At 44.1% G+C, this 15,604-nt stretch overlaps 1 protein-coding gene across 1 annotated transcript in view; it reads left to right on the forward strand.

The window, feature by feature from the left end:
* The window catches only part of LOC110522562 (forkhead box protein N3), an 84,267-nt gene that overhangs the window by 40,905 nt on the left and 27,758 nt on the right, over nucleotides 1-15,604 (forward strand). The window contains exon 3 of the mRNA XM_021601019.2: nucleotides 8,241-8,389. Coding sequence (XP_021456694.2) covers nucleotides 8,241-8,389 — 149 coding nt within the window. The remainder of the gene's footprint in view (nucleotides 1-8,240; nucleotides 8,390-15,604) is intronic.

Below are 15,604 nucleotides of genomic sequence, written 5' to 3' on the forward strand. Positions count from 1 at the left end.
GATAGTCTCAGAGGTCCGTTAAAAGCGCAGAGAGCATCATGAAGAACAAGGAACACACCAGGCAGGTCCGAGATACTGTTGTGAAGAAGTTTAAAGCCGGATTTGGATACAAAAAGATTTCCCAAGCTTTAAACATCCCAAGGAGCACTGTGCAAGCGATAATATTGAAATGGAAGGAGTATCAGACCACAGCAAATCTACCAAGACCTAGCCGTCCCTCTAAACTTTCAGCTCATACAAGGAGAAGACTGATCAGAGATGCAACCAAGAGGCCCATGATCACTCTGGATGAACTGCAGAGATCTACAGCTGAGGTGGGAGACTCTGTCCATAGGACAACAATCAGTCGTATATTGCACAAATCTGGCCTTTATGGAAGAGTGGCAAGAAGAAAGCCATTTCTTAAAGATATCCATAAAAAGTGTTGTTTAAAGTTTGCCACAAGCCACCTGGGAGACACACCAAACATGTGGAAGAAGGTGCTCTGGTCAGATGAAACCAAAATTGAACTTTTTGGCAACAATGCAAAACGTTATGTTTGGCGTAAAAGCAACACAGCTGAACACACCATCCACACTGTCAAACATGGTGGTGGCAGCATCATGGTTTGGGCCTGCTTTTCTTCAGCAGGGACAGGGAAGATGGTTAAAATTGATGGGAAAATGGATGGAGCCAAATACAGGACCATTCTGGAAGAAAACCTGATGGAGTCTGCAAAAGACCTGAGACTGGGACGGAGATTTGTCTTCCAACAAGACAATGATCCAAAACATAAAGCAACATCTACAATGAAATGGTTCAAAAATAAACATATCCAGGTGTTAGAATGGCCAAGTCAAAGTCCAGACCTGAATCTAATCGAGAATCTGTGGAAAGAACTGAAAACTGCTGTTCACAAATGCTCTCCATCCAACCTCACTGAGCTCGAGCTGTTTTGCAAGGAGGAATGGGAAACCATTTCAGTCTCTCGATGTGCAAAACTGATAGAGACATACCCCAAGCGACTTACAGCTGTAATCGCAGCTAAAGGTGGCGCTACAAAGTATTAACTTATGGGGGCTGAATAATTTTGCACGCCCAATATTTCAGTTTTTGATTTGTTAAAAAAGTTTGAAATATCCAATAAATGTTGTTCCACTTCATGATTGCGTCCCACTTGTTGTTGATTCTTCACAAAAAAATACAGTTTTATATCTTTATGTTTGAAGCCTGAAATGTGGCAAAAGGTCGCAAAGTTCAAGGGGGCCGAATACTTTCGCAAGGCACTGTAACTATTTGTTTAACACATTTGATATGTACAGCGACAGAATTCAGAACATGGGTCGTTCTTACAGTATTCTCCCTGTACACCAAGTCAGAACCGTAGGATAAATAAAGGGGGCATTTAAGCAGGCAATGAAAGCTCTTACAAAATTCAATGATGACTTTTCTCAAAAACAGGTTATAGACTATCTGTGCACCACCAAGTCGGAACAGCAGGCGAAATTAAGAGGTGAAAATAGACCAAATTATTAGGGTGAGGCACATTGGCTACTAACAGCTTACTACACAACATTCACTTAGAATTCCTTTCTTAGCTACAGTTTCAGTTGAATACATTGAGTTGGACAGCTGACTAGGTATCCCCCTTTTCCTTTCCCAGTATGCATATCTCCCTGGCATATTACATCATTTATGCAGCAGAATACAATACATTTTTGAACTCAACTTGTTGTGCTGTGCTCACTTGAATAGGAAGGTGGCGCAGTTGTCCTTTATGGGCAAATTTTGTTATCAAATTTTGTAATCAAAGTCTGCCATTCTCTGGATTTATGGTGCTTTCAAGACAACTGGGAACATCATCATGAATCATCAGATATTCATGTTATAGCTCTAGAAAGAGGCCCGGGGTCTGGATTTACAATTCCGAGTTGGATGAAAGTTCAAAACGTATTTTCCCAGGCGTAGCTCATTTTTCCAAGATTCCAGTTGTCTTGAACTCACTAAAGTCAGATTTTGCAGTTCCTAGTTAACAGTTGTTTTGAGGCCGGCACAAATCATGCTTCATTGACAGCATGGCCCGTGTTGAATGTTTATAATTAGAAACTAGGAAACCTTAATCTCAGACTTGGGACCACACAGCCACTTCACCTAATAGCAGGCTAATGATTGCTTTTCAATGCTTGCAGTTAGCCACGGATTCCTTCCAAACCACTCATTGTTGAATTTGCAATTTCCAACTTGTTGTGTAATGTTTATGTCCAATGGCCGTTGAGCACCAATATGTTTTATCTATAATTTTTCTTCATTATTTCTCTTCATATGACAAGGATTAAAAAGGATTTGCCAGTAGATTGTCGACTTGATTTATGATGATGACTGATAACTAAGATTTTGAAAGTATGATGTTGACATGATCAGTCTAATCAAAGCTATGGTAGATATAACGTGATTTGACGTCATTTTATCTGTGGCCAATGACCTTGAGCCTTCTTGGATGGTCACTTCTAATGTAACTCTATGGCAGCACCCAAGGGGCTTGAATTTTCAAGCTCTACCCTTAGACTTGGCGGTGATGTAGTGTCTCCATGAGTGACACAACACTGAGCCAATCATGGGCTGCTGGGCAATCATATTTTCTGCTGGCTTGACCCACCACCACAGAAAGCGCTGGGCTAGGCCGAAATACCTGCATTTTGGAGCTGTCTTACTCAAGAAAACAAAAAAGAGACCATGTGTGTCTTCAGCTTCATTAACTCAAAGATAGTTTTTTTTTTTAATTGTTGCAAACTGAAATGTGACACATATTCATGCCAAAATAACATGCAAAACAGGCAAATGCCCTGATATTTTTTTCATTTTATTTTTTGCTAAAAATGTGGGTCTCAAAACAGGTGGGGCCCTGCCCTGAATGACTGTTGGAGACGCAGACCTGGTGTTGTCTGGGTGAATTAGGATAAACCAGCTCCACATAATAGAATAATCCAGAAGAGAGGGTACTCAGAGATGTGGAAGAAACCTCCAGCTTTAGAAAATGGTACCTTGACACGGCCTGGGAGAGGAGAAGACGAGAGGAGAGGAGGAGAGGAGAGGAGAGGAGAGGAGAGGAGAGGAGAGGAGAGGCAGCAGGGGAATGACCACGTGTTTTATTAGTTAGTACATCAATTGAACCATTATCCGGTCCTGCAAAGCATTCGAAATGTGTGGAGTACTTTTGGGAAAATGTATGGAGTAGAAAGTATATTATTGTCTTCAAGAATGTAGTGAAGTAAAAGTAAAAGCGTGAAAAGCTGTCATCAAGGCAAAGGGTGTCTACATTGAAGAATCTCAAATATAAAATATATTTTGATTTCTTTAACACTTTTTTGGTTACTACATGATTCCACATGTGTTATTATATCATTTTGATGTCTTCACTATTATTCTACAATGTAGAAAATAGTAAAAATAAAGAAAAACCCTGTAATGAGTAGGTGTGTCCAACCTTTTGACTGGCACTGTATATACAGTTGAAGTCGAAAGTACACCTAGGTTGGAGACATTAAAGCTCATTTTTCAACCACTCCACAAATTTCTCATTATCAAACTATAGTTTAGGGAAGTCAGTCAGGACATCTACCTTGTGAATGACACAAGTAATTTTTCCAACAATTGTTTAACGACAGATTATTTCAATTATAATTCACTGTATCACAATTCCAGTGGGTCAGAAGTTTATATACACTAAGTTGACTGTGCATTTAAAAAAAATCGAAAATTCTAGAAAATGATGTCATGGCTTTAGAAGCTTCTGATAGGCTAATTGACAGCATTTGAGTCAATTGGAGATGTAACTGTGGATGTATTTCAAGGCCTACCTTCAAACCAGTGCCACTTCACTTGACAAAAGAAATCAGCAAAGACCTCAGAAAAAAATGCAGAACTCCATAAGTCTGGATCATCCTTGGGAGTAATTTCCAAACCCCTGAAGGTACCACATTCATCTGTACAAACAATAGTACGCAAGTATAAACACCATTGGACCACGCAGCCATCATACCTCTCAGGAAGGAGACACGTTCTGTTTCCTAGAGATGAATGTACTTTGCTGCAAAAAGTGCACATCAATCCCAGAACAACAGCAAATGACCTTGTGAAGATGCTGGAGGAAACCGGTACAAAAGTATCTATATCCACAGGAAAACGAGTCCTATATCGACATAACCTGAAAGGCCGCTGAGAGAGGAAGAAGCCACTGCTCCAAAACCTCCATAACAAAGACAGACTACGGTTTGCTACTGCACATGGGGACAAAGATCATACTTTTGGAGAAATGTCCTCTGGTCTGATGAAACAAAAATATAACTGTTCGGCCATAATGACCATCAATGGTGGAAAAAGGGGGATGCTTGCAAGCCGAAGAACACCATCCCTAACGTGAAGCACGGGGGTGGCAGCATCATGTTCTTGGGGTACTTTTCTGCAGGAGGGACTGGTGCACTTCACAAAATGTCCTTTACGAGGACAGAAAACTACGTGGATATATTGAAGCAACATCTCTAGACATCAGTCAGGAAGTTAAAGCTTGGTCGCAAATGGCTTTTCCAAATGGACAATGACCCCAAGTATACTCTCAAAGTTGTGGCAAAATGGCTTAAGGACAAGTCAATGTATTGGAGTGGCCATCACAATGCCCTGACCTCAATCCTGTAAAAAATGTATGGACAGAACTGAAAAATCGTGTGCAGGCAAGGAGGCCTACAAACCTGACTCAGTTACACCAGCTCTGTCAGGAGGAATGGGCCAACATTCACCACAACTTATTGTGTGAACCTTGTGGAAGGCTACCTGAAATGTTTGACCCAAGTTAAACCATTTAAAGGCAATGCTACTAAATATTAACTGAGTGTATGTAAACTTCTGACCCACTGGGAATGTGATGAAAGAAATAAAAGCTTAAATAAATCATTCTCTCTACTATTATTCTGACATTTCCCATTCTTTAAATAAAGTGGTTATCCTAACGGACCTACGACAGGGAATCTTTACTTGGATTAAATGTCAGGAATTGTGAAACACTGAGTTTAAATGTATTTTGCTAAGGTGTATGTAAACTTCCAACTTCAACTGCATGTCCTTCCCAGGCATGAAGTCTCAATAGGAAATGTTTTCACCTTTATTCCCCTCTTCCATGCTGTATAATGTAGTGGAGAAACGGACATGTTCCTTTTTCTACCATCGCCCAATTTGTTCTACCTCCCCATCCCTCATTGTTAGAAATTACACTTTTACGTTTTACGTCGAGCCAACTATTCTGTCTTACACAGTCCAGTGGTTCTGCGAGCCAACCTGCCCACCGTCTGACTGGCTGACCGACTGGGAGTCGGAGGAGAAGAGAAGAGAGAGGAAAAAATCTCTAGAAGCTTAATCGTGATTCCCTCTGACATACCCTCTGGGATGACCAGAGAGGAGAGAGAACAAGAGGAATAGAGAGAACAGGAGAGGAAGGGAAAGGAGAGGGAGAGGTTTGGTGTTGTGGGGTATCAGGGAAGTATAGAGGCAGGTAAAAAGAGGGGGGTGTGGGGAGGAAGGGAGGGAATGGAATGTGCAGATGAAATGGGAGAATTGGTTGGAGGATAAATTGGGGGGGGGGGGAGAGGGAGAGAAGAAAGATCAGAAGGGAGGAGAAATAAGAGGGCAGAAAGTGAGGGACAGAGTGTATGAGGGGAGTGTGTGAGGGGAGTGTATGAGGGGAGTGTATGAGGGGAGTGTATGAGGGGAGTGTGTGAGGGGAATGTGTGAGGGGAGTGTATGAGGGGAGTGTGTGAGGGAGTGTGTGAGGGGAGTGTATGAGGGGAGTGTATGAGGGGATTGTGCGAGGGGAGTGTGTGAGGGGTGTGTATGAGGGGAGTGTGTGAGGGGAGTGTATGAGGGGAGTGTGTGCGTACGTGCACTATACTGTCTACAGAAGTGTGTGGACATCCCTTCAAATTAGTAGATTTATTAGTAGGATTAAATGTCGGGAATTGTGAAGAACTGTGTTTAAATCTGGCTAAGGTGTATGTAAACTTCCGACTTCAACTGTAGATACACAAACATGACATTGACATCTTCTAATATTCACAATGTTGTAGCTAGGCCTGTTCACACGGCCCAAATCAACGTTACCAAACCGTTTGTTGCTTTGCATCTGCATAATTTAAAAACAGAAAAAGTCACAGTGTTGGGATTGATTATATTTATGTATGTACTGTTTGTACTGTCTCTCACACACACGCACACTTATTTCTTGTCACTCCTCTGTCGGACTCCCTCCTGTTGTTTCTATTTGACATAATGTGATCAAAGTGGTGAAGTATGTATTGATGTGATGGTTTACGACACTCATTTACGGCACCTGTGGTATATGTGTGGCAATGGCGGAATAACATTAAAAACTATGGTTGATGGTGATGGTCGTCTTCGTTCACTGTCACCAACAAAGTTCTAGGAAGCCTTGAGCTGCATTGCTGTACATGACATTTCTATCCTTCAGTATAATCTAAAGTTGTCATATGAGTACGATCTGGTCTGTGGCACAACTGTTAAGAAAGTGAATGAGAAGAGGGTAGAGAGGCAGCTGAGAGAGAGGGAGAAAGAGAGAGAGAGAGAGAGAGAGAGAGAGAGAGAGAGAGAGAGAGAGAAAGCGGAGGAGAGAGAGAGAAAGCGGAGGAGAGAGAGAGAGAGAGAGAGAGAGAAAGCGGAGGAGAGAGAGAGAGAGAAAGCGGAGGAGAGAGAGAGAAAGCGGAGGAGAGAGAGGGAGAGAGAGAGAGAGAGAAAGCGAAGGAGAGAGAGAGAGAGAGAGAGAGAGAGAGAGAGAGAGAGAGAGAGCACGCGAAGGAGAGAGAGAGAGAGAGGGAGGAGAGAGGGAGAGAGAGGGAGGGAGAGAGAGAGAGAGAGAGAGAGAGAGAGAGAGAGAGAGAAAGCGAAGGAGGGAGAGAGAGAGAAAGCGAAGGAAAGAGAGAGAGAGAGAGAGTAGTGAGAGAGAGAGAGAAGGAGAGAGAGAATGAGAGAGAAGGAGAGAGAGAGAGAGAGAGAGAGAAGGAGAGAGAGAGAGAAAGCGGAGGAGGGTGAGGGAGAGACAGAGAGAGCGAGAGAGAGAGAGAGAGAGAGAGAGAAAGCGGAGGAGAGAGGGAGAGAGAGAAAGGGAGAGACAGAGAGAGAGAGAGAGAGTGAGAGAGAGAGAGAGAGAGAGATGTGGGAGAGAGAGAGAGAGAGAGATGTGGGAGAGTGTGGACACAGCTTTTTTAATAGAACTAGGGGCATTTTTGTATTGATCTGTGGTGCTGGACAGGGTTGGTGGACAGGTTTTTTTTATTTTTTGTGGTCTGGTATGTCTGTGTTTACTTGTGGTCTGGTGTCCCTGTGTTTACTTGTGGTCTGGTATGTCCCTGTGTTTACTTGTGGTCTGGTATGTCCCTGTGTTTACTTGTGGTCTGGTGTCCCTGTGTTTACTTGTGGTCTGGTATGTCCCTGTGTTTACTTGTGGTCTGGTGTCCCTGTGTTTACTTGTGGTCTGGTGTCCCTGTGTTTACTTGTGGTCTGTTATGTCCCTGTGTTTACTTGTGGTCTGGTATGTCCCTGTGTTTACTTGTGGTCTGGTGTCCCTGTGTTTACTTGTGGTCTGGTGTCCCTGTGTTTACTTGTGGTCTGGTATGTCCCTGTGTTTACTTGTGGTCTGGTATGTCCCTGTGTTTACTTGTGGTCTGGTGTCCCTGTGTTTACTTGTGGTCTGGTGTCCCTGTGTTTACTTGTGGTCTGGTGTCCCTGTGTTTACTTGTGGTCTGGTATGTCTGTGTTTACTTGTGGTCTGGTATGTCTGTGTTTACTTGTGGTCTGGTGTCTCTGTGTTTACTTGTGGTCTGGTATGTCCCTGTGTTTACTTGTGGTCTGGTGTCACCGTGTTTACTTGTGGTCTGGTATGTCCCTGTGTTTACTTGTGGTCTGGTATGTCCCTGTGTTTACTTGTGGTCTGGTATGTCCCTGTGTTTACTTGTGGTCTGGTATGTCCCTGTGTTTACTTGTGGTCTGGTGTCCCTGTGTTTACTTGTGGTCTGGTGTCCCTGTGTTTACTTGTGGTCTGGTATGGCCCTGTGTTTACTTGTGGTCTGGTTTGTCTCTCTGTAGACTGGTTTCTGAGGGACAGTGGACAGTAGCCATACAGCCGTCAAGATTCCTGTGTTTTCATGTTGTTAGCTAAATAATCCTCTTTCTTTTCTTCCTCATCTCGCTCCCTCTCTCAGAGTATAGGTAAAGGCTCGTTGTGGTCCATAGATCCAGAGTACAGACACAACCTGATCCAGGCCTTGAAGAAGACCCCGTACCACCCCTACTCGCCGGGACTGGTTACCCCCTTCACCTCTTCTCCCACCTCTCCTCAGGCATATCACAGGTAACTATATACACCTCTCACTCTCTCTTTACTCATTCTATCCATTATTTTCATCCGCTCCTTTACCCCTCCAATGTATCATTCCCCCCTCCCTTGCTTTTCCCTCAGACATATCACAGATAACCACACACCTTTCACAGTCTATCTCGCACATGTGCACGCACGTACACTACATGACCAAAAGTACAGTATGAGGACACCTGCTCGTCGAACATCTCATTCCAAAATCATGGGCATTAATATGGAGTTGGTGCCCCTCCTTAGCTGCTAGAACAGCCTCCACTCTTCTGGGAAGATGTTGGAATATCAGGAACCTGTGCATCAATTCAGCCATGAAGGCATTAGTGAGGTCGGGGCGCTGATGTTGTGCGATTAGGCCTGGCTTGCAGTCGGCTTTCCAGTTCATCCCAAAGGAGTTCGATGGGGTTGAGGTCAGGGCTCTGTGCAGGCCAGTCAAGTTCTTCCACACTGATCTCGGCGAACCATTTCTGTATGGACCTCGCTTTGAGCACGGGGACATTGTCATGAAACAGGAAAGGGCCTTCTCCACATTATTGCCGCAAAGTTGGAAGCACAGAATCTTCTAGAATGTCATTGTATATTGTAGTGTTGAGATTTTCCTTCACTGGAACTAAGTGGCATAGCCTGAACCATGAAAAACAGCCCCAGTGTCACGCCCTGACTTTAGAGAGCTTTTTATGTCTCTATTTTGGTATGGTCAGGGTGTGATTTGGGTGGGCATTCTATGTTCATTGTTCAATGTTTTGTATTTCTTTGTTTTGGCCGGGTATGGTTCTCAATCCGAGACAGCTGTCTATCGTTGTCTCTGATTGGGAACCATACTTAGGCAGCCCCCACCTGTCTTTGTGGGTAATTGTCTTTGTTTGTTGGCACTATAGCCTTAAGCTTTGCGGGTTGTTTTTTTGGATTGTTTATTGTTTTTGTCTGCGTCATATAAATAAAAAGGAATATGTATTCTCACCACGCTGCACCTTGGTCCAGTTCTTTTAACGGCCATGACAGAACTACCCACCACCGAAGGACCAAGCAGCGTGGTGAAAGGGACTCCTGTACATGGGAGGAGATCCTGGACGGTAAGAGACCCTGGAGGCAGGCTGGGGAGTATCGCCGTCCAAAGGAGGAACTGGAGGTAGCTAAAGCAGAGCGGAGGCGATATGAGGAGGCAAGTCAGCGAGGCAGGCACGAGAGGCAGCCCCCCTTTTTTGGTGGAGCACACGAGGAGATTGGCGGAGTCAGGTTATAGACCTGAGATAACTCCCCATGCTTACCGTGGGGAGAGAGTGACTAGTCAGGCACTAGGTTGTGAGGCTCTGCGCCGTGTGTCTCCTGTGCTCTCTCATAGACGGGGTGGGCTCTCTGCAAGCTTCCCGCAGTTGCCTTGCTAGAGTTGGCATTCAGCCAGGAGGGATTGTGCCGGCTCAACGCTCCTGGTCTCCGGTGCGTCTCTTCGGCCCGGGTTATCCTGCGCCAGCTCTACGCACGGTATCCCCAGTTTGACAGGAGAACCCAGTGCGGCCTGCTCCAGCTTCCCGCACGTGTCGGGCTAAAGTGGGCATGCAGCCTCCCTACAACACCTGGGCATGGTCCTGATGAGGTGGCGGATGGTCTCCTGAGGGATCTCCTCCCAGACCTGGACTAAAGCATCCGCCAACTCCTGGACAGTCTGTGGTGCAACGTGGCGTTGGTGGATGGAGCGAGACATGATGTCCCAGATGTGCTCAATTGGATTCAGGTCTGGGGAACGGGCGGGCCAGTCCATAGCATCAATGCCTTCCTCTTGCAGGAACTGCTGACACACTCCAGCCAAATGAGGTCTAGCATTGTCTTGCATTAGGAGGAACCCAGGGACAACCGCACCAGCATATGGTCTCACAAGGGGTCTGAGGATCTCGTCTCAGTACCTAATGGCAGTCAGGCTACCTCTGGCGAGCACATGGAGGGCTGTGCGGCCCCCCAAAGAAATGCCACCCCACACCATGACTGACCCACCGCCAAACCGGTCATGCTGTAGGTTGCAAGATTGGATCCCCCGACCTGACAAGGTACAAATCTGTCGTTCTGCCTCATTCCTAGGCCGTCATTGAAAATAAGAATGTGTTCTTAACTGACTTGCCTAGTGAAGTAAAGATTAAATAAAGGTATAAAAAAAAAATTAAAATTGGCAAAATCGGTGCCCAAAAATATCGATTTCCGATTGTTATGAAAACTTGAAATCGGCCGTAATTAATCGGCCATTCCGATTAAATCCGTCGACCTCTACTCTATACTTCCCTGATACCCCCACCACACCAACCCTCTCCCTCTAATTCCCTTTCTCTCCTGTTCTCTCTATTCCTCTTGTTTTCTCTCCTCTCTGGTCATCCCAGAGGGTATGTCAGAGGGAATCACGATTAAGCTTCTAGAGATTTTTTCCTCTCTCTTCTCTTCTCCTCCGACTCCCAGTCGGTCAACCGGCAGGTTGGCTCGCAGAACCACTGGACTGTGTAAGACAGAATAGTTGGCTCGACGTAAAACGTAAAAGTGTAATTTCTAACAATGAGGGATGGGGAGGTACAACAAATTGGGCGATGGTAGAAAAAGGAACATGTCCGTTTCTCCACTACATTATACAGCATGGAAGAGGGGAATAAAGGTGAAAACATTTCCTATTGAGACTTCATGCCTGGGAAGGACATGCAGTAGAAGTTGGAAGTTTACATACACCTTAGCAAAATACATTTAAACTCAGTGTTTCACAATTCCTGACATTTAATCCAAGTAAAAATTCCCTGTCTTAGGTCCGTTAGGATAACCACTTTATTTAAAGAATGGGAAATGTCAGAATAATAGTAGAGAGAATGATATATTTAAGCTTTTCTTTCTTTCATCACATTCCCAGTGGGTCAGAAGTTTACATACACTCAGTTAGTATTTGGTAGCATTGCCTTTAAATGGCTTAACTTGGGTCAAACATTTCAGGTAGCCTTCCACAAGGTTCACACAATAAGTTGTGGTGAATGTTGGCCCATTCCTCCTGACAGAGCTGGTGTAACTGAGTCAGGTTTGTAGGCCTCCTTGCCTGCACACGATTTTTCAATTCTGCCCACACATTTTTTACAGGATTGAGGTCAGGGCATTGTGATGGCCACTCCAATACATTGACTTGTCCTTAATAATTTTTTGCCACAACTTTGAGAGAATGCTTGGGGTCATTGTCCATTTGGAAGACCCATTTGCGAACAAGCTTTAACTTCCTGACCTATGTCGTGAGATGTTGCTTCAATATAACCACATCATTTTTCTCCTCATGATGCCATGATGCCACCTACTCCAGCAAAGCACCCCCACAACATGATGCTTCCACTCCCGTGCTTCACGGTTGGGATAGTGTTCTTCGGCTTGTAAGCCTCCCCTTTTTCCACCAAACAAAACGATGGTCACTATGGCCAAACAGTTATATTTTCTGTTTCATCAGACCAGAGGACATTTCTCCAAAAAGTACAAACTTTGTCCCCATGTGCAGTTGCAAACTGTAGTCTGTCTTTTTTATGGCGGTTTTGGAGCAGTGGCTTCCTCCTTGCTGAGTAGTCTTTCAGGGTATGCCAATATAGGACTCGTTTTACTGTGGATATAGATACTTTTGTACCGGTTTCCTCCAGCATCTTCACAAGGCCCTTTGCTGTTGTTCTGGGATTGATTTACACTTTTCGCACCAAAGTACCTTCCATTCTAGGAGACATAATGCGTCTCCTTCCTCAGCGGTATGACGGCTGCGTGGTCCCGTGGTCTTTATACTTATGTACTATTGTTTGTACAGATGAATGTACCTTCAGGCATTTGGAAATTGCTCCCAAGGATGAACCAGACTTGTGGAGGTCTACAGGGTATAGCCAGGCTCTACAGTATGTCTGGGTTGTTAGGGTATAGCCAGTCTCTACAGTATGTCTGGGTTGTTAGGGTATAGCCAGGCTCTACAGTATGTCTGGGTTGTTAGGGTATAGCCAGGCTCTACAGTATGTCTGGGTTGTTAGGGTATAGCCAGGCTCTACAGTATGTCTAGGTTGTTAGGGTGTTGCCAGGCTCTACAGTATGTCTGGGTTGTTAGGGTATAGCCAGGCTCTACAGTATGTCTGGGTTGTTAGGGTATAGCCAGGCTCTACAGTATGTTTGGGTGTGTTAGGGTCAAGGTGTTGCAATACATCACATCCAGAACATTTAGGGGTTCTATGGGGCAGAAAGAGGAAGTGAGGAAGATTAGAGCATGCTGGGTATCTGTTCAGCAACCAGGCACATTCCTTTACACCCCATAGGCATCTGGATGGGGGGGAGGAGGGAAGAGGGAGTCTCGAGGGAAGTAGGGGGAGAGAGGGAGGACGAGGGCTGAACGACCGTCTGCCACGAGTTAGCTCCTCACAAACCGATTAATGCACTGGTTGCTAGGTGACGGGAACGCCTCCATGGCAACACATGGGCTGAGACTGGTGCACCACATAGCTATTTGTTGCCTGGTGCAAGAAGGAAAAAGGAGAGAGAGGGAGAGTGAGATAGAGAGAGAGAGAGAGGGAGAGAGAGAGAGAGAGAGAGAGAGAGAGAGAGAGAGAGAGAGAGAGAGAGCAGTAGGACAACAGAGAGAGAGAGAGAGAGAGCAGTAGGACAACAGAGAGAGAGAGAGAGAGCAGTAGGACAACAGAGAGAGAGAGAGAGAGAGAGAGAGCAGTAGGACAACAGAGAGAGAGAGAGAGAAGTAGGACAACAGAGAGAGAGAGAGAGAGAGAGAGAGAGAGAGAGAGAGAGAGAGAGAGAGCAGTAGGACAACAGAGAGAGACAGAGAGCAGTAGGACAACAGAGAGAGAGAGAGAGAGCAGTAGGACAGAGAGAGAGAGAGAGAGAAGTAGGACAACAGAGAGAGAGAGAGAAAGAGAGAGAGAGAGAGAGAGAGAGAGAGAGAGAGAGAGAGAGAGAGAGAGAGAGAGAGAGAGAGAAAGCAGTAGGACAACAGAGAGAGAGAGAGAGAGAGAGAGGGGGGGAAGAGGGAGAGGGAGAGAGAGAAAGAGAGGGAGAGGGGGAGAGAGAGTAAGAGAAAGAGAGAACGAGGGAGAAGGGGAGTAGAGGGAAGGGGAGAGGGAGAGTGGAGAGATAGTAAGAGAGAGAAAAGGGGAGAATGATACACAGAGGGAACTGAACATGTGAGTGAGACTTCTGTGAACAAAATGCACATCTCCATCTTCTGTGTGTGTGAATATCTGTGAAGACGAATACGATCATTAGTTACTATCTGCTCCATTAGCAGTTTAATAATCTCGAGAGGTGTGTGTGTGTGTGTCTGTGTGCTGTGTGTGACTGTATCGCCTGCAATTGTGTGTGTGCTATATGTGTCTGTTTGTCTATTTGTTATGTGTTTGTGCGCCTGTTCACGACTGTGTGCGTCCATGTGAATGTGTGTGCATCCGTGCAAGCTCATTTGTGTGTGTGTGTGTTTGGGGGCCCGTCATGAAAAATCACCTCTGTGGACCACATCAGTTGGGCTGTAATTCTCTGTGGTAATCATAGGGATAGATTAATGGCAATGCAAGGGCTTCCAGGAATATAATCACTGTAATCAGAATCAGTGGCTTATGGGCTAAAACCCCAGCTTTCATTTCAGTTTGTCTGCTTCTCAAAAAGCCTATATTCTCTATATACAGTGTTTCCCCAAGTACATGGAGTTTCCAGCCAAATAAAAATAATAGCCAGCCAGGGAGTTCCAGACTGGAAAGGTCCAGGGTGACATGCCCCCTTGAAAAAATATATTAGAACAAGCTATTTTGGTGGTCTCTGGTACATTCTAATGCCTTTAATTCCATCTGAAATACATAGCTAAATTATTGAATACTTTAACAACTTTACCTCACAGAATGGTTAAATTCATTTTGGTATTGAGTAGAAAGACATGACTATACAAATAAAATGACTGAAAATGAAATCAGAGAGACAGTATGAATTCGGCTTGTTTTTAGTTGTTTTGGATATCGTCTAAGCCTATACAATCAGCACTATTTTCGAAGTAAGAAAACCTTTTTTAACAATAAACTTTTAGATTAAAGTCATATTTACTGCAGATAGGAATTGCTATAATGATGTCAATCGACCTGTCAATCAATCACTGTGGGTGGGAATTTGAGGGAAGGCGGTAGATTAGTAACCTAGTCAGAAAATCGAGTCTAATCTACTCTTTAAATGTAATTTGTTTTGGCAAAAATCTATGAAAAAGGTTGTGTTCTGTCAACATGGATTCACTGTTGAGAATCATTATACACTAAACAAAAATATAAACTCAACATGTAAAATGTTGGTCCCATGTTTCATGAGCTGAAATAAAAGATCCCAGAAATATTCCGTTCAGACAAAAAGTGTATTTATCTCAAATGCTGTGCACAAATTTGTTTACATCTCTGTTAGTGAGCATGAAAGGCCACTGAAAGGCCACTCTAAAATGTGCAGTTTTGTCACACAACACAATGCCACAGATGTCTTAAGTTTTGAGAGAGCGTGAAATTGGCATGCGGACTGCAGGAATGTCCACCAGAGTTGTTGCCAGATAATTTACTGTTCATTCCTCTACTATAAGCAACCTCAAACGTAATTTTAGAGAATTTAGCAGTACATCCAAACCACATGCATATCTGTATTCCCAGTCATGTAAAATCCATAGATAACGGCCTAACAAATGTATTAAATTGACTGATTTCCTTATATCAACTGTAACATTTTTGATGTTGAGTTTATGTTTTTGTTCAGCATAGAATGACAGGAAAATGGCAAGAAAAAAATCAGGGGGAGTTCCCCCAGACCCCTCACTTTTATACAACATCAGGCGCATAGACCTAAAGGTATGATTGAAGAATGAAGCAGGTGTTAAACATGGGCTTTACTACACAGAAAGCAGCAGTTGACTACTTCATCGTCAACACCTTAATCAAATCACTAGGCCCATATCAATATCTTTAAAAAATACCATTTATGTATCATTATCTTTCACAACCTTCAATCTGTTTTATTTGTATCATATTTCTGACCATATTGTTCCTGCAGTGAGAATTCAGCATATTCATCAAATGTTTTTATAATTTATCTGCAGATAATCGCCAAAAAGCAGTGGTATGCAAATTAGGTATGCAAATTAAAGAGCCAAATGAACGTCTCGCTAAACGATGCGATTCAGTTCCTAACGTTCAC

This window comes from Oncorhynchus mykiss, chromosome 4 (genome assembly GCF_013265735.2).
Source record: "Oncorhynchus mykiss isolate Arlee chromosome 4, USDA_OmykA_1.1, whole genome shotgun sequence".
NCBI lineage: Eukaryota > Metazoa > Chordata > Actinopteri > Salmoniformes > Salmonidae > Oncorhynchus > Oncorhynchus mykiss.